Source organism: Myxine glutinosa, chromosome 1, assembly GCF_964187855.1.
Source record: "Myxine glutinosa chromosome 1, kmMyxGlut1.1, whole genome shotgun sequence".
Taxonomy (NCBI): Eukaryota; Metazoa; Chordata; class Myxini; order Myxiniformes; family Myxinidae; genus Myxine; species Myxine glutinosa.
In genome coordinates, this window is record NC_136261.1 from 223,159,342 (window position 1) to 223,178,967 (window position 19,626).

The window sequence follows — 19,626 nt, forward strand, 5'->3', positions numbered from 1 at the left end:
TATTCGTGGCAACTCAGTTAGTGCCACTGCACCTTTAAAATGCATCCCTGCGTTCATTTTTCGATCGATTGAGTTGAAATTTTGAACAATCGGATCTGGACTGTCGTTGTTAACGACTCTAGCACGCACTCGTCCAATCAGGATGGAGCGGTATGGTCCCCGGATCATCACTGCCCGCAGTTTTAATTAATTTTACTTTTCTCTTGGTCATATAATTTTGAAGACATGCGTGTCATGATAGAGGAAATGTTTGTTCTGTTGAACGGAATAAATGTTGTTTATTTGTGTGGGAGTGTATTTTTGTGTATTTCTTGTGTATTTTGGATATATTTTCACGACTAATTCCAGTTAACATCCTGCAAAATTTGCTCGTTTGCTGGCCGAGTCGAAATTGCGTTGAGTTTCTATGGCATGCGCCATTAAAAGCGCTGTGTAATGGTTGAGCTCCTTTTATTTCGGTTTGGTCATGCGGATGAGCAAACAAAGTGACAAATGCTGCGGCTGGAGCAGTAGAAGCGATGTTTTTTTTAATGGAAACGATGTAATGAGTAATTAAAAGTGGGAGGGGGCAACACCACGCATACCTCTTTTAAGGTGTGTATAAACCCTGGAATATTTCAGCAATCAATACAATGCTGAAACTATGTAAGTTAAGTTAATGAGTAATTTACTGAGTAATTTAATGAGTAATTTAATGAGTAATTTAATGAGTAATTTAACGAATAAGTTAATGAGTAATTTAATGAGTAATTTAATGAGTAATTTAACGAATAATTTAATGAGTAATTTAATGAGTAATTTAATAAGTAATTTAATAAGTAATTTAATGAGGAATTAAAAGTGGGAGGGGGCAACACCACGCATACCTCTTTTAAGGTGTGTATAAACCCTGGAATAAACGTGGGAGGGGGCAACACCACGCATACCTCTTTTAAGGTATGTATAAACCCTGGAATATTTCAGCAATCAATACGATGCTGAAATGATGTAATTTACTGTGTAAGAGGGTCGACCTTGGGTTTGTTTGGGTTTGTTGTTTATTTTGTGGATGTGTATTTTTTGTGTATTTTGGATATATTTTCACGACTAATTCCAGTTAACATCCTGCAAAATTTGCTCGTTTCTGGCTGAGTCGAAATTGCGTTGAGTTTCTATGGCATGCGCCATTAAAAGTGCTGTGTAATGGTTGAGCTCCCTTTATTTCGTTTTGGTCATGCGGATGAGCAAACAAAATGACGAATGCTGCGGCTGGAGCAGTGGAAGCGATTTTTGAATTGTTCAATGATTATTCGATATTGTTATGACTTATTGTCAATAGGTATACTGAGTGGCCATGAGGTAGCCTGTTGCTATGTACAGTTTTATTCTATTGTTGATTATACCACATAATTGTGGTGATAAAGGAAATGTTCGTTTTAAATAGATGATTATGATATGACCATGACTATAAAATCATGATGATTATTATGAATGATATCATAGGGTTCAAATGCAGAATGATTGCATGAACTTGGGAAAGAACTTTCAAGCCCTATGGGATAAATTGGGTGTTACAAGCAATGGAGCTTCAAAATTTAGCATGATTGAAGGAATTTTACAGTCTTATTTCAGTAGTTTTACGAAATTTAAATTGCCAAGAGATTTTGGGTACTATTAAAGAAAAAAAATGATGAGATATTTTTTCCAATGAACTTTAATATCTGCCATCCATTTTGGCTGTCTCACGAATGAAGGATGAGTTGCCTTTAGTGGTTGCAAAGAAAATTTGTGGAGACCAGGCAAAATGGGGAAATATGTCAGATATGACCCTAGGACAGGACGGTGATTCATCAATTGACATGAGGTACGAACCAGAGGTGACGACCGATGAGTCGATCTCAGTCAATGGATGGACCTGTCCTGACATCATTGGGGAAAGGGCTTATGCAAGGAGTCATTCAAAATGATTAATTTGATTTATTGATGAATATTGATGAATTAATTGAAATTGAATAATTGATTGAATTGTTAATTGATTGAATCTAATTGATTGAATTTAATTGCATAAATTGAACTGAATAAATTGAATTGAATATATTGATTGTTTGATTGATGAAAATGCGGTCTCAAGAAAGAAGCTTTGATATCTTTGCGAGATATTATCAATGTGGAGACAACCTGGGAAAATTGAGCAAGGTGGTGAGTTTATATACAGATATATATGTGCGGTTACCATTGTGTGATTTCCCCGTCAAACAGAGCGGACACCTGAGGATTCACCCACTTCATACTGACCCTCCGGCTCATCTGCAAATACTGATCTGTGAGATTGGATTGTGCAAAAGCCACAGCTGAGGGAGATTCTCTGGAAATCACCGTGCGAACAGGTGGAGAGATCCTTCCTGGAGGTACGAGTGAAGCTTTAGAGGAACCTGGAACAAGCTACAACACATCCAACGCTACTTTGATAAAAGGCAGAATGGGAAATGGAGCCTGCAAGAACACACAAGGACAACCAGAGATTCCACAAAAAGGTACTTGTACACATCATATGTACGACCGTTATGGTGCCGAAGCTATAAGGCAGGTCGAGAATTGGTATTTGTGGACAAAGGGACATGATGAGGAGTTTCCAAGAGATGGTACATTTGAGCGAAGTCGATTGGAAAGATTGGAACAAAGATTGAAAGCCAGGAAGAGACAGAATCTAACGGTAGACTGGCTTGCATTCCATCTTTGGGATGGTGAATCCAGACAACGGGAACAGCAAGAACGGATAACGGAACTAGAACTTAAAATAAAAAGGATACAGGATACAGTGGAGGAGACAAATGCACAACTGCCCTCGAAATTAGGAATGAAAGTCACAGTTGTCCCATCTGATTTCCAGTTGTCTCCCCAAAAAGGACGGTACAGAGAATTTTTTCGTGTTTCAGGAGATAACGAGAGATTGCAGTGGCAACTCAGGGATGTAGAGATGCAGCCCAGCAATACAAGTGCACAGGCGCACAGATCAGACAACGACAGAAACAGGTGTTTCGAGTGTGGAAAGATGGGACATTGGAGAAGAAGATGTCCGTATGTCAACAGGAAGACAAGGTCATGGGGCAAACCAAGATCAAGCGTACCAGTGCTTACCGGTACCTCAGACAATGATTAGGCCTTCATTGCTGCAAATCCCAAATGATGATTGGCCTCAACAGATTCGATTACTGGACAAACATGAACAACTGTCAATGATTCTTGTGTCTGAAAAGTTTTCAGAGCAAGAATGATTCATTTTTCTTTTTGCTTGTTAACAAATTAATAATTAATTGATCAAATGCCAAAATTGGATCTTCTATTTTGGGCACAGCAATTTTAAATTTACAAAGTTTGGAACAATTGCGTTGCAATTGTTGGCAAACCAAGTAACAAGAGTCACATGATGATCAGGTGGGAATTTCGGACTATTGTTCCGCACGATTGATAGGTCAATGGTCGACTGACATGCAAATGGGTGTGTAGTCAAAATTTGGATAGATTATTGTGAAGGCAGAAAGGGTAATTTCAATTTGACATCATAAGGGTTTTCTAAGAATGGACTTTTGGTTTATTTGTCTATAAGCATTTTGAATTTGATTGACAAATTTTATGAAATTGAAATAAAATTGACACCCATCTGATCTGTAAATAATGGTTCCAACGCAAACAAATATGCATAATGCATGTGTGTGTGTGTTTTTGTGTATCAATCTTACAAGATTGTTGACACCGACAGTGTGCCTGTCTGGAAATGGATAGTTATATGTGGATGGGATTGGGATATGTGGATGGGATTGAATATCCAGAGAATCCGTAAAATAAAATAGAAATATAATTTGATTATGAACATTATCTCTTTTGTCAAGGGAAATGGAATATAAAAAAATTTGATGTGCTGGGTTATGAGCAGCCATTAATTAATAGTAAAATTGTGAGTAATTTTGGGATTCCATTTTTGATAGAATGTATATGAGAATAACATCTATTTATGGATATGAGCTTCATAAAAGGAAATGAGGAAGTACAAAATCATCCAAATTTGGGAGAGGTCTTACACTGACTTCCCAGAATACTCTGCTCATGGATTTTATATATATAAACTTGAATTTTATCAGCATATAAATTGTGCTGTATGTATGGATGTGTTTTAGGCACAGATGATATGGGAAAAGAGTAAAGAAAATTTTGCTGGTTTGAACTATTGTGGGTTTTTCAGTTCTGGAGTTTAAACAAAGTCACTGGTTAACAGATGAGAAAGGATAGTAAATAAATTATTCTCTGCTGGGCAAATTAAGTACGATATTACTAAGACTTATGAGAGCTATTGTTCCGCCTTACAGCAGTGGAAAATTATTGGAAAAAATTAGATCCAACATAATGAATCTATAAAAGAATGTGATAGGGATAATATCCTCAATTTGTACTAATTATTTGATTGTGGGTAAAGGAATTAAGTCATCGTAGTGGATTGTTAACAGCAGCCTGAAAATGTCCTGAGAGTGTGCATCCATGTAATCAGAAATCCCAGATTTGTTTTTACAAACAACATTTTGGTAGAGGTCTTGTGTGGAACACTTCCTTGGTAGATAAAAACGGTACTGCATGCTGGCAGCCACTTTTGCGGCCAGTTAGGCCAAACAAATTGAGAGGAAATTGTAGTTAAATACGTAAGTTACACATGGCTATTTGTAAAAAAGGAAATTTGTTGAGATGGGAAACATTTTTTCGAAGGTTTATTAAGGTGTTATAATATGACATGTGGCAAGGCAAACTATTGGATGGGAAAATTAGATCTGGCTATAGAATAAATTTATTGACCCCTTGAAGTTAATCCTTCGAATCATTGTTTCACTGGCATTTTTGTTCAAATTGGAAATAGTTTGGTAGAGCTTTGGTTAAAACCTTTGGTTGCGGTATCTTGGAACGAATTGATAAACCATAGGAGATTGATAAGAATAGAAACAAATATGGACCCAAAATAGAAAGTTGGATTCATGCCTCTCATTGCAAGCAAGCACATGGGGCTAAGGTGGACGATCCCACAGAAAATGAGGCTGCACCTAGCAGCCCAGCAGAACATTCAGTGGTAGAAAAATGATAGTCATGATTTACAGTCATTTGAATTACATTTTAACACCCCTTGCATTGATAAACATTACATTTTCAACATGTGATATTCCTACTTGGAATAGTGACATTTATTTGCCTACATGACATACAATTAATTACCTGCTGATATTAATACAGCATGAGTGAAAAAATGTATCACAACTACACTCATGACCAGGGGATTGAGTTCAACCCCGGGAGATAGGGGGATCAGGGTAAGACAAATAATCTGATTATGTTACATATTAAGGGATTTTCTTTATTTACCTTTTAGGAAGCTTGTTAGTTTGGTATATAATGTTAAATGTCATCGACATATAACTATGTCATAGATATGAATATATACAAGGAGTAGCAGACTTGTTTGTTGGTTTAGTAGTTATATTGGCAATTGTTTTAGTGGTGGCTTGCTTGAAAGCCTTAGTGACGGTGTGTTTGAATAAGGTAACCAACAACACGATGATAACACATGAAGTGACAAATGAGGAAAGAAATGTGGAACCAGAAAAGGAAGACTTTTATGGCGACATAAACAGTAGAATTAAGATAATGGCATAACGACAATGTTATGAGTTGTGTCAATTACAATATCAATGAACTCATATCACCACGAGTGACACACTGTTAGGAAAAAGAGGGAAAAGAAAAAGTGGAGAGGAATTATGGTAATAATACATTATGCTTAATTTGTTGGTTTGGGAAAATCGTTGTTGGGAATTAGGTATTCCCGTTTGTGATTGTAATCATATACAATGCTATTCTTAGTTTAGTAATAAAATACATACCTGATTGAATATTATTTGTGTGACGCATATAAATGAATATAACTTTTTGAGTTAAGGAAAAACAACAAATTGTTGAATGTGAAACTGTCGGAAGATATACATGATTATGCTGATTTCATGGTAAGATGTACCCTATCTGATTCAGTGTGTGCGGAAAGCAGATTCAGATATGACTGAGCATAAGGATAAGACGAGATCACATTTTGGAGGGATTGCTAACGGAATTGGGAAGAAGAAAGAAAGAAAATTTGTGGCTAAAAAATGAAGTTAATCGTGGCATACACCCTCTTTCTCAAAGAATGATGAAGACATTCTCCCGTGTAACTTGGAGATGAATGCTTACCTTCACCAAGGAAATTTATGTGACCATTTGCCTGGATCACACTGCAACATATGAAAGAAAGGCGATCACTTACTCTTGTTCGAAGACTTCGAACATTCACCACATCAGAAGTTGCAGGACAACGACATTTTACCTGCAACCTCTGTGAAATGCGGGGACATATGTTATTACTTCACCAACGTCCGGGGAACCAGCATGGAGCTGCAAAAAACGGCTGTGCCCTTGTCACAACAGCTGTGCACGATTCTGCTGGATTGCTCCTGGTAAGGACCATGAATGACCTGAACACCATGGTCCCAACATCATTGTGGATGCATCCGGCATCCCTGTTCCACATCTTGCTGGCCAATCAATGTCACACCAATACTTGCTGCCCACTCACAATAAGGGAGGAGGCAAGTCGACTACAACTGGGTGAAGGCCTTGTTCAGGAATTACTATGGTTTACAGCAAAAAGTGGCAAGAATGCTACAAGGAGAGCAGGGTCAGTCTATGACTCCGCAATGTTACCACAACAGCGAAATCCTACACGAAGTAGTGCAGGAGCTATGAAGACATTAGGAGAAAATGTTTCATACCTGGATTCAAACACAAGTGATCAGCCCTTCCTTTCAAACAAAGTCAACATTTGTGTGGAGGCAAACGTTTTTGCCAGATGGTGCAGATGCTTTACAAAACTTGAAAATGAAGTGAAATTGTTGTATCTTGGTGATGGTGAAGTGTTGTTTTGAAAATATATTTGTGATGCAAATGCAATAGATTGAACAATATGGAAGGAGTCAATGACCAACGAAATGTTTTGTGATTCTTGCAGGATGACGGTGTATGCCTAAGGGAATTTGATTACCAAAGTTATGATTATTTACTTATACTTGTAATGATGTTTACTTGTAGTGATTGATTGTTTACTTATATTGATGTTTAGATTAATGGTTAATATAAACAAAAACAAAAAGATGAGGGAATTGTGGAAGTGTAATTCAGTGTAACTTATTAATTGGCACTGGTAACTTATTGGTTGACCTAGTAACAAAGCAGATGCATTTTACATGCAAACTCTGTGGGGGACGGGTTTGTAAATGAGTTAGGAATGTGCACGAACATGATGGTCTCTTGAAACACCTGGTCACAGCCCCAGGCTGGAGCACCCCCCTATTGTTTGATAAATGGAACTCACAGCAGGGGGGGCTAGCTGGCGCCAGGAAGGCGACCGGTGACGTCGGCGGAGAGGAGATTACGAGTTCAGCGGACAGAGGATTAAGTCGAGTTGGTCCATATAAGCGGGAGCTGCGGCTGGAGTCGAGAGTACTTGCTACGTGAAGCGCTGACCGAACGGGAGTGTCGGATGGAGAGAAGGACCAGCGAAAAGAGTTAACCTGATCCATTATATTATGCGGTATCATTTTGGTAATTGGATGAAGTGAATACAGTTTAATAAACGAGACCTTTTGTAACCTGTGTCCGGTCTTTGGAGTCCTGTGAGTCCCCCAGTAAATTCCCTGACAATGGCAATAGAGATGGTAGAGGGAGAGCCACCATACCTCAACGAGAATCCTCTCAGGGTAAGGGCAACATCACAGGCCTTATTTGAGGGCGAACACCACATCCTTACTTATTTCTGTTATTCCTCTGTCGTTTTTTTTCTTTCACAAAGTTTTTACCCATTCCTTTCACCAGGCGTTATATCTTATAGCAACCAACGGAACCCCAGAGCTGCAAAATCCTGAGAAACTTTCATCGTTATTTCGTGACTTTCTCTCCCGCTGCTTGGACATGGATGTCGAGAGGAGGGGGTCTGCAAGAGAACTTCTGCAGGTATTACTGTAACCATCTGGAAAGGACCTTGTCACACTTTATAACTACTTCGAACATTTATAACATCACCATGAAGTGTTGGGTGTTTACAGGTGTCAGCTTTTGGTAACTGTGTGTGTGTGTGTGTGTGTGTTTGTGTTTGGCAATTATTCAGTAATCGACAAATTGGAGTCAGTGTCAATTACAGTTGTACTGTATAAAACCCAAAAACCTATAGCTTTCACCCTTGTTTAATGCAAATTTCAATAAACAAATGATTTAAAATCAGTTGCATTATAGATGTTTCATGCATTATAGATGTTTCATGCATTATAGATGTTTCATGGAGATGTGCATAAACATTATTCTTTATAAGCAGCTGGCAATTGTCATGTGACAGATAAAAAAATTGGCTCGGTAATTTGTTAAACATGTTAATACGACAAATGGCTCGGAAATTGGGTGTTATCAAATTTATTTTACTTTCAATCTCACAAAGAGAACATAACCTTTCTAAATTACACCCGAATCATATAAAAACTAATTGCTGTAGAAACAGCCACGAGGACAAAGGAAAATGCGATGGCTCGTACTGCACCCTACTTCCTGGCAAAGTACATATTGAAGTCATACGTTCCAGGCATATATAAAAGCGTCAGTTACTTTTTCACATTTCAAAGGCCGACTGACAGTATTCTGGGCTCCAGAGCAAAAGGAGCATATTTCACATGCAGTCTTTAACAGCCCTATTATAACATTTTACTTATAGGTCCGATATAAGTGCATATTGCATTTCTTGGCAATGGCTTGAATATTTCTTCCTCCCTCACCCCTCCATCCTTCCTTGTAAGTCCTGGTTCATCAGGTGAAGATTAACGTTTTACTACACGATGCCGAAGTCCATGATTATTTTCTTATTGATCCACTTGATAAAACTTTGGTCAATCAATTTGAATGATTGTTCGGAATGGAATCCCTTTGTAACCTGGGACTCCCTGTACTGTATTTTGTATAAAACTTGTTTTTCACATGACCAGATAAGTATGAAATTCTTTATTTTATATCCGTCAATTAATTATCGAATAAGCACATGGTAGTCAAAGCTCTGAGCTACTTATGATGCCCTCCGCAAAATGGTGGTGCAACATCCGGTGGTGGAGGTTGGATTTGTCTAAAACAATGGCAAATATTTCCATTTTAAATGGTGTTACTCCATGAAGACCTGTATTAAATCTACTTTAATACAGATGTTTATGTTTATTTTAAAGACCAGCAGAGCTTGACCATCGCTTCGCTGATGGACCAATTAGTCATCCTGTTTGCCAAAATAAATGTACCTGTGCAAAGAGTGCTTTAACTTTAGCGTTGTCCAGGTAAAAAAGGGAATTGTAATACCCCCTGCTACCACCACCACCAAGTGGCGCTACACACATTAACATAGATAATTATTCCCACCCCCGTGATGTGCAGTCGCATAGCGATGTTATCCCCCACACAAAGTTGTATTGTACCCTGAGTTTGGAGTTTGCAACTTAAAATATGTGGCCATGCATAGAACACATACATACAAACAAAGAGAGAGATGTATATAGATATGGAGATATATACAGACTTGGCATTTAATATGGAATTTTTTTTTTTCTTGACTTGGGTTTACTTTCTTAACTCAGTATATCAATCTGGTGAGTTTCTTTTACACTTTGGTGATTTATTTGTTAAAAGAACCATGTCACTGATTGTCTGTCGCAGCAAGAAGTCAACAACAGGATTATATCACAGGTGGCATGGCAAAATGTACGGACAGGTGTATTTGATGATTGGCTTCACAGTCGGGTATACAAGGGTTGTTGCGTTCTGTATTAGTGGAAAACAACTGCTGCACGTCTCCAAAAGTTATTGCCGCTTCCTCTGGAGATGATCCGTCAACTCGACAATGCTGTTTGTCATGGAGTGGTGGCTTTACGAAATTACGGCATGAAACAGCGGGCTATTGCTCGGCAGTATGGCATCACTCAAGGTCAGGTGTCAAAGATCCTGAAACGAAATGCTCAGAGGGGTGTCCCTACTCCAATCCCGAGGCCAGGACGTCCCCGCAGAACCACAAGGAGGGATGATCGCCAGCTGCACCGGTTAGTCCACAATGGCCGTACCAAGTCAGCTAATCGGCTTAGGGCTGAGTGGCAGCAATTGACAAATGTGCCTGTATCCAGAAGGCTAGTCAACCAACGACTGGTTCAAGCAGGCTGTCGTGCCAGGCGTCCCTTGAGAAAGCCACGCCTGACCAGACAACACCGCCAGCGCCGATTGCAGTGGGCCAGAGAGCACCGTCAATGGCAGCCAGGGCACTGGAATCACGTGATCTTCAGTTACGAGTCTAGATTTCTGGTCTATCGTCAAGATGGCCGCGTCCGAGTGTGCAGACAAGTGTATGAAGCCTACAACAAAGATTGTATAGTGCCAAGAGTCCAAGCTGGAGGTGGTGGGGTGACCGTTTTGGCTGCTTTTCATGCAGGGGGCAAAACTGACCTGGTTGTTCTGAATGGAAACCTGAACCAGTTCAAGTACAGGGTCATCCTGGAAGAAACATTGCTTCCATTTGCTCGGGCAGCCTTTCGAGGAAACTTTGTCTTCCAAGATGACAATGCTTGGCCTCATCGTGCTCGCATGATCCAACACTTTCTTGCTGACCGTGGTGTAGAGCATATGGAGTGGCCTGCCATGTCCCCGGATATGAATCCGATAGAGAACTTGTGGGCAGAAGTAACGCATCAAATCGACCACTTGGACCAGCAGCCGACCTCTGTGCGTGAATTGCAGCAGGCTATTGTCACTGCATGGCAAGCGATTCCTGTCCAAACCTTGGCAAATCTCGTGAACGGCATGCCTCAACGTGTACGTGCTCTCCTGAATGCTCGTGGGGGTTACACGAAGTACTGAACTGTAATTATACTGTCCGTAATCCCAGTCGTAATTTAACTTTTGTTTTTGTTAAAAAAAATTTTGGCTAATGTGCAAAATAAAGAGATACTTCTGGAAAACGTACAGAAGTTTAACACAGTACTGTTCCTGAATTGAGTTCAATATCAGTTTTCATCACTTTCAAGGATCAATTTATTTGTTTCGAAATGTTAAATGTGGTTTTTGTTTCTTTTAAAGGTCACATTAACAAAATCTAGAATAATTTCAACATAATTCCAATGAACTTTTGGTTCTAAGACATCTTGAAAGGTAAGTTCACCCCCACAAAAAAAATATTCCATATTAAATGCCAAGTCTGTAGATATAGATAAATAGACATATATCCATATACAGACTTGGCATTTAATATGGAATTTTTTTTTTGTGGGGGTGAACTTACTTTTCAAGTTGACTTAGAACCAAAAGTTCATTGGAATTATGTTGAAATTATTCTAGATTTTGTTAATGTGACCTTTAAAAGAAACAAAAACCACATTTGACATTTCGAAGCAAATAAATTGATCCTTGAAAGTGATGTAAACTGATATCGAACTCAATTCACGGACAGTACTGTGTTAAACTTCTGTACGTTTTCCAGAAGTATCTCTTTATTTTGCACATTAGCCAATTTTTTTTCCAGCAAAAACAAAAGCTAAATTATGACTGGGATTACGGACAGTAAAATTACAGTTCAGTACTTCGTGTAACCCCGACGAGCATTCAGGAGAGCACATACACGTTGAGGCATGCTGTTCATGAGATTTGCCAAGGTTTGGACAGGAATCGCTTGCCAGGCAGTGACAATAGTCTGCTGCAATTCACGCACAGAGGTTGGCTGCTGGTCCAAGTTGTCGATTTGACGCGTTAATTCTGCACACAAGTTCTCTCTCGGATTCATATCCGGGGACATGGCAGGCCACTCCATATGCTCTACACCACGGTCAGCAAAAAAGTGTTGGATCATGCGAGCACGATGAGGCCGTGCATCGTCATCTTGGAAGACAAAGTTTCCTCGAAAGGCTGCACGAGCAAATGGAAGCAATGTTTCTTCCAGAATGACCCTGTACTTGAACTGGTTCAGGTTTCCATTCAGAACAACCAGGTCAGTTTTGCCCCCTGCAGGAAAAGCAGCCCAAACGGTCACCCCACCACCTCCAGCTTGGACTCTTGGCACTATACAATCTTCGTTGTGGGCTTCATGCACTTGTCTGCACACTCGGACGCGGCCATCTTGATGATAGACCAGAAATCTAGACTCGTCACTGAAGGTCACGTGATTCCAGTGTCCTGGCTGCCATTGACGGTGCTCTCTGGCCCACTGCAATCGGCGCTGGCTGTGTTGTCTGGTCAGGCGTGGCTTTCTCAGGGGACGCCTGGCACAATAGCCTGCTTGAACCAGTCGTTGGTTGACTAGCCTTCTGTATACAGGCACATTTGTCAGTTGCTGCCACTCAGCCTTAAGCCATTTATCTGACTTGGTACGGCCATTGCAGACTAACCGGTGCAGCTGGTGATGATCTCTCCTTGTGGTTCTGCCTGGACGTCCTGGCCTCGGTATTGGAGTAGGGACACCCCTCTGAGCATTTCGTTTCAGGATCTTTGACACCTGACCTTGAGTGATGCCATACTGCCGAGCAATAGCACGCTGTAAATTCATGCCAGAATTTCTTAAAGCCACCACTCCATGACAAACAGCATTGTCAAGTTGACGGACCATCTCTAGAGGAAGCGGCAATAACTTTTGTAGATGTGCAGCAGTTGTTTTCCACTAATAAAGAACGCAACAACCCTTACATACCCGATTGTGAAGCCAATCGTCAAATGTACCTGTCCTTACATTTTGTCATGCCACCTGTGATATAATCCTGTTTTTGACTTCTTGCTGCGAAAGACAATCAGTGACATGGTTCTTTCAACAAAGACATCACCGAAGGGTAAAAGAAACTCACCAGATTGATATACTGAGTTCAGAAAGTAAACCATGTCAAGAAAAAAAAAAATATTGCATATTAAATGCCAAGTCTGTATATATATATATATATATATATATATATAATATATATATATATATCTGTGCAGCGTCTGTCCTGTCATGTCTTGTCTTGTCTTGTGTTGTCTTGTCACTGAACTACTATCTCAAACTTTTGTGAAATCGTACCAAACTTCTGGTCTGCACATATCTCTCCCGTCGGTATGTCCTAAGGGTATTTTTTTTGAAAAATGTTACAATCTTTTTTTTTCTTTTTTTTTCTTTCAACTTAAGTTTTCAACTTCAATTGTTTATAAAATGTGATATCACGTATATTACAAATACATTTGTGCAAAATAATTGTTTAAATTATGATTGGTTTAAACCATGACAAAACGGCAACTCGGGTACAGTCATTTATCTATATATCGACACATCTGGGCAGTGTCCGTGTTGTCACTTAACGACTCCCTCAAACTTTTATTTCCGTGGTTGTGAAGTGTTTTTAATGACGTTGTGGTGGTTTTGAATCACGTGGTGGTGAGGTATTTTGAAGTATGTGGTGGTGAGGTGTTTTTAAATGACGTGGTGGTGAGGTGTTTTTAAATCACGTGGTGGTGAGGTGTTTTTAAATGACGGTGGAGAGGTGTTTTTAAATCACAGGGTGGTGATGTGTTTTTAAATCACATGGTGGTGAGGTGTTTTGAATTACGTGGTGGTGAGGTATTTATAATTACGTGGTGGTGAGGTGTTTTTAATTATGTGGTGATGAGGTGTTTTGAATTGAAGGAATGTATGGAGAATAGAAGGAATGTATTTGAAGGAATGTATGGAGACAAAAGGTCTGAAGGTGAATATAGGAAAGACGAAGGTGATGGCAAGTGGTAAAGCATGTGGTGAGGTGGAAAGAACTGGGAAGTGGCCATGTGCTGTGTGCAGGAAGGGTGTCGGAGTGAACTCCATTCAATGTACAATGTGCGCTGAGTGGGTTTATCAAAAATGTAGTGGTCTGAGAGGGTCATTAACCAGTGTGGCAGCTACATTCAAATGTAAGGTGTGCACAGAGGGAGCTGCAGATGGAGGAAAATGCTGAGTTGGATCTTGGAGACGGCGTGAAGCTGGAAGGTGTGAAAACATTTTGCTACCTCGGAGACATGCTGAATGGAGAAGATGGATCAGACACGGCAACGGTTGCTCGAGTGAGATGTGTATGGAAGAAGTTTCGGGAACTGAGTGGCGTGCTGATGAGGAGGGGAATGTCGTTGAAGCTGAAGGGAAAGGTGTATGCTGCATGTGTGAGAAGTGTTATGATTTATGGGAGCGAGACATGGGTCATGAATGTAGAGCAGCAACGATGGCTGTAAAGGGTGGAAATGCGAATGGTTCGGTGGATGTGCGGAGTATCGTTGAGAGAGAGGAAGACAAATGATGAATTGCGAAAGATGATGGGAATAGAGCCTGTGATTGATGCTGTGAAGAGGAACAGGTTGAGATGGTTTGGTCATGTGTTGAGGAAGGATGAAAGTGACTGGTTGAGAAGAGTGATGGAAATGAATGTAGAAGGAAGTAGAGGATGGGGAAGACCGAGAAAGACTTTGCGAAAGATGGTGGAAGAAGAAATGCGGGCAAGGGGGTTAACAAGGAGAGATGCAGAAAATAGGGCAAAATGGAGCAGATTGTCATGGGGACCGCAAGGCTAACCCCCGCTCTAGCAGGGAAAATGGCCTTAAAATGCATGTTGTTTGTTATTGTTGAGGTGTTTTGAATTACATGGTGGTGAGGTGTTTTTAAATGACGTTGTGGTGAGGTGTTTTTAATTTCGTGGTGGTGAGGTATTTTTATTACGTGTTTTATGGCTGTGAGGTGTTTTTATTTTGTGTTTTATGGCTGTGAGGTGTTTTTACTTCATGTTTTATGGCTGTGAGGTGTTTTTATTACGTGTTTTATGGCTGTGAGGTGTTTTTATTTCGTGTTTTATGGCTGTGAGGTGCTTTCAATTTCGTGGTGGTGAGGTGTTTTTATTACGTGTTTTATGGCTGTGAGGTGTTTTAAATTACTTGGTGGTGAGGTGTTTTGAATGACTTGGTGGTGAGGTGTTTTGAATTACTTGGTTGTGAGGTGTTTTGAATTACTTGGTTGTGAGGTGTTTTGAATTACTTGGTGGTGAGGTGTTTTGAATTACGTGGTGGTGAGATGTAATCGTCCCAAACTTCCAGTCTGCACCTACCCCTCCCCTATGTATGTGCTGAGCGGTTCTTTCTTGGAAAAAAAAAACATTCAACCTGAATCTTCAACCTAAATTGCTTATAAAAATGTAATATCACAAACACAACAAATACATTTGTGCAAAATATTTGTTTGTATTATGATTGGTGTAAATCATGACAACACAGCAATTCAGGTACAGTCATTATCCTCAGCTAAAATAAGCCCGTTCCTCAGTAACGACGCTTGGTGAGGCGAGCGCAGGGAGCCGAGCCAAGCTAGTCATTACCACGTCATTTAAAAACACCTCACCACCAAGTAATTCAAAACACCTCACCACCACATAATTCAAAATACCTCACCACCACGTCATTTAAAAACACCTCATCACCACATAATTCAAAATACCTCACCACCACGTGATTCAAAACCACCACAACGTCATTAAAAACACTTCACATCCACGGAAACAAAAGTTTGAGGGAGTCGTTAAGTGACAACACAGACACTGCCCAGATGTGTAGATATATTGATAAATGACTACCCGAGTTTGCTGTTTTGTCATGGTTTAAACCAATCATAATTCAAACAATTATTTTGCACAAATGTATTTGTAATATACGTGATATCACATTTTCTAAACAATTGAAGTTGAAAACGTAAGTAAAAAAAAAAAAAAATTCCCGAAAAGATCCCCCCCCCCAAAAAAAAAAATTGGAAACTTTTTCAAAAGAAATACCCTTATGACATACCGACGGGAGAGATATGCGCATACCAGAAGTTTGGTACGATTTCACAGAAGTTTGAGAAAGTAGTTCAGTGACAAGACAAGACAAGACAACACAACACAAGACAGACACTGCACATATATACATATATATAGACTAGCTTGGCTCGGCTCACTGTGCTCGCCTCACCAAGCGTCCTTCCTGAGGAACGGGCTTATTTTAGCTGAGGATAATGACTGTACCTGAGTTGCTGTGTTGTCATGATTTACACCAATCATAATACAAAACATAATACAATTTAGGAGTGGAGGAATGGTTGATCAGAGTAATGATGGCAATGTTCAAAAGAGCGTGCACAGCTGTAAAGACGATGGACGGGAACAGTGGTGAGTTTGAGGTGAAGGTGGGAGTGCATCAGGGGGTCGGTACTAAGGTCACTACTATTTGTAGCTGTGATGGAGGTGCTGGCTCAGAACGTAAAGGAGGGTTTACCGTGGGAGTTGTTGTATGCAGGTGATCTGGTGTTCATTGCAGAAAGTATGGATGGACTGAAGGAGAAGATGAACAAGTGGAAGGAATGTATGGAGACAAAAGGTCTGAAGGTGAATATCGGAAAAACGAAGGTGATGGCAAGTGGTAAAGCATGTCGTGAGGTGGAAAGAACTGGGAAGTGGCTGTGTGCTGTGTGCAGGAAGGGTGTCGGCGTGAATTCCATTCAATGTACAATGTGTGCTGAGTGGGTTCATCAAAAATGTAGTGGTTTGAGAGGGTCATTAACCAGTGTGGCAGCTACATTCAAGTGTAAGGTGTGCACAGAGGGAGCTGCAGATGGAGGAAATGTTGAGTTGGATCTTGGATCTTGGAGATGGCGTGAAGCTGGAAGGTGTGAAAACATTTTGTTACCTTGGAGACATGCTGAATGGAGAAGGTGGATCAGACTCGGCACCGGTTGCTCGAGTGAGATGTGCATGGAAGACGTTTCGGGAACTGAGTGGCGTGCTGACGAGGAGGGGAGTGTCATGGAAGCTGAAGGGAAAGGTGTATGCTGCATGTGTGAGAAGTGTTATGATTTATGGGAGTGAGACATGGGTCATGAACGTAGAGCAGCAACGAAGGCTGGAAAGGGTGGAAATGCGAATAGTTCGGTGGATGTGTGGAGTATCGTTGAGAGAGAGGAAGACAAATGATGAATTGCGAAAGATGATGGGAATAGGGCCTGTGATGGATGCTGTGAAGAGAAACAGGTTGAGATGGTTTGGTCATGTGTTGAGGAAGGATGAAAGTGACTGGTTGAAAAGAGTGATGGAAATGAATGTAGAAGGAAGTAGAGGATGGGGAAGACCGAGAAAGACTTGGCGAAAGATGGTCGAAGAAGAAATCCGGGCAAGGGGGTTAACAAGGGGAGATGCAGAAAATAGGGCAAAATGGAGAACATCGTCATGGGGACCGCAAGGCTAACCCCCGATCTTGCAGGGAAAATGGCCTTAAAATGCCTGTTGTTGTTGTATAATACAACAACACCAACAACAGGCATTTTAAGGCCATTTTGTACCCCGGTTTAGAATAGGTACACCGTATCCCTGCGTGTCGTAAGAGGCGACTAAAAGGGTTGGCGTCAGGAAGGGCATCCAGCCATAAAAAAAACATTGCCTCAAAAAGAGAACCATGACAATTACGACTACATATGGGCAGGGTACAGCCCGAAGTACCCCGTGGAGGACCCCACTCCCTCTCGTCAAAACTCAAGGTGGGGAACCCGATCGAAGCAAGGGTGGGAATCATTCCATTTATGACGACGAAACGTCTGATGCCCGACGTGGAGATCGGTTTCTGAGATTTGGGACATGGAATGTTGGGTCAATGACAGGGAGATCAGGAGAAGTGGTGGAAGTATTGGTCAGAAGAAGAGTGGACTTATGTTGTGTGCAGGAGACGAGATGGAAGGGAAGTGGTGTGAGAATGGTGAAGGGTCGGCAGAGACAGAAATACAAGTTTGTGTGGCAAGGGTGCCCAGAGGGCGTGAATGGTGTTGGTGTGCTGTTTTCTGAGGAGTTTGTAGACAGTGTGGTGAGTGTGACTAGAGTGAGTGAAAGGTTGATGATGGTGAAAATGATGATTGGATAGCTCTTGGTGAACATCATCTTGGGATATGCTCCACAGGTTGGTCGAAGCGATGAAGAGAAGGACAAGTTCTGGTGTGCTATAGAGAAGCTGATGGAAAACGTGAAAGATGAGGAAGTTGTTGTGGTAGGAGGAGACCTAAATGGACATGTGGGAAGGAGTATGGACGGTTTTGATGGAGTTCACGGGGGTTACGGATATGGTGTGAGAAATGGAGAAGGTGAAAGCATTTTGGAGTTTGCTGATGGAGCTGATTTGTTGATTTGTAATACTCAGTTCCAGAAAGAGGATAATAAGCTTGTTACATACAAGTCAGGTGGGTCGACGACAACCGTTGACTACCTGCTGGTGCGTAGGCGAGATAGGGGGCACCTCCGAGACACAAAGGTGATCCCGGGGGAGGAGGCTGTTTCACAGCACCACTTGGTTGTCTGCGACATAAGGGTGAAAGGTGCGAGGAGAGCTCGGCGGGTGAAGTACCAACCAAGAATGAAGGTATGGAGGTTGAAAGAGGTGACAGTGAGGGAGGCATTAAAAGAGAGGCTGAGTATGGTGGAGGATGATGTGGTTGAGATTGAAAGTGGTTGGATGTCAATGAAAGATAGTCTGTTGGGAGCCGTTGGTGAGGTATGTGGATGGACAAAAGGACCACCGAGGCACTCGGAAACATGGTGGTGGGATGATGAAGTTGGAAAGAAGATTGACGACAAGAGGAAGAAGTTCAAGGAGTGGCAGAAGGCGAAGGGTATGGGGGCAGAAAAGGCAGAGCATGAAAGTTATAAGGCAGCCAAGGAGGCTGCCAAGAAAGAGGTAGCAAAGGCACAGGAGGCATGTAGGGAAATTTTCGGAGAACGCTTGGATTCGGAAGAGGGTCAGAGAGCGGTATTCAGGATTGCAAAGCAGACAGCGAAAGAGAGGTGTGATGTGATGGGGGTGAGTTGCTTGAAGGATGAAGTGGGACAAATCGTTGTGGACCCAGATGGAATTAAAGGAAGATGGAAAAGATATATGGAAATACTGTTGAATGCAGAGAATGAATGGGATGGCAACATCAAGAGTAACCCAGTTTTAGGACCGGCAGAGAAGATAACCGAGAAGGAAGTTGAGGAAGCGATAAAAGCAATGAAGAGTAGAAAAGCGGGAGGGCCGACGGGAGTTGTGGGAGATATGTTGAAGGCAGCGGGAAATTGGGGTGTGAAGAGAATGACAGAGATCTGCAATCTGGTGGTGAAAGAAGGCTGCATTCCAGTGGTTTGGGAACTGAGTACCCTCATCCCTCTATACAAGGGGAAAGGTGACCCTCTGGACTGTGGCTTGTATCGAGCCATAAAGTTATTGGAGCATGGAATGAAGGTATTGGAAAGGGTGTTGGAGAGGAGGATAAGGAAGAAAGTGAAGATTGACGAAATGCAGTTTGGATTTATGCCAGGAAGAGGAACGACAGACGCGCTTTTTATTGTGAGGCAGTTGCAAGAGAAGTATATGGAGAAGAGGAAGAAGTTGTTTCTTGGGTTTGTTGATCTGGAGAAAGCATTCGATAGGGTTCCACGTGAAGTAGTGACATGGGCATTGAGGAAGTTCGAAGTGGAGGAATGGTTGATCAGAGTAGTG

General features: G+C 41.2%; 1 protein-coding gene across 1 annotated transcript in view; it reads left to right on the forward strand.

Annotated features, from left to right (window-relative positions):
- LOC137434317 (serine/threonine-protein kinase PAK 1) overlaps positions 1 to 19,626 on the forward strand; it is a 60,706-nt gene that overhangs the window by 32,775 nt on the left and 8,305 nt on the right. Inside the window, 2 exon segments of the mRNA XM_078784217.1 lie at positions 7,724 to 7,802; positions 7,918 to 8,055. Of these exon segments, the coding sequence (XP_078640343.1) occupies positions 7,724 to 7,802; positions 7,918 to 8,055 (217 nt within the window).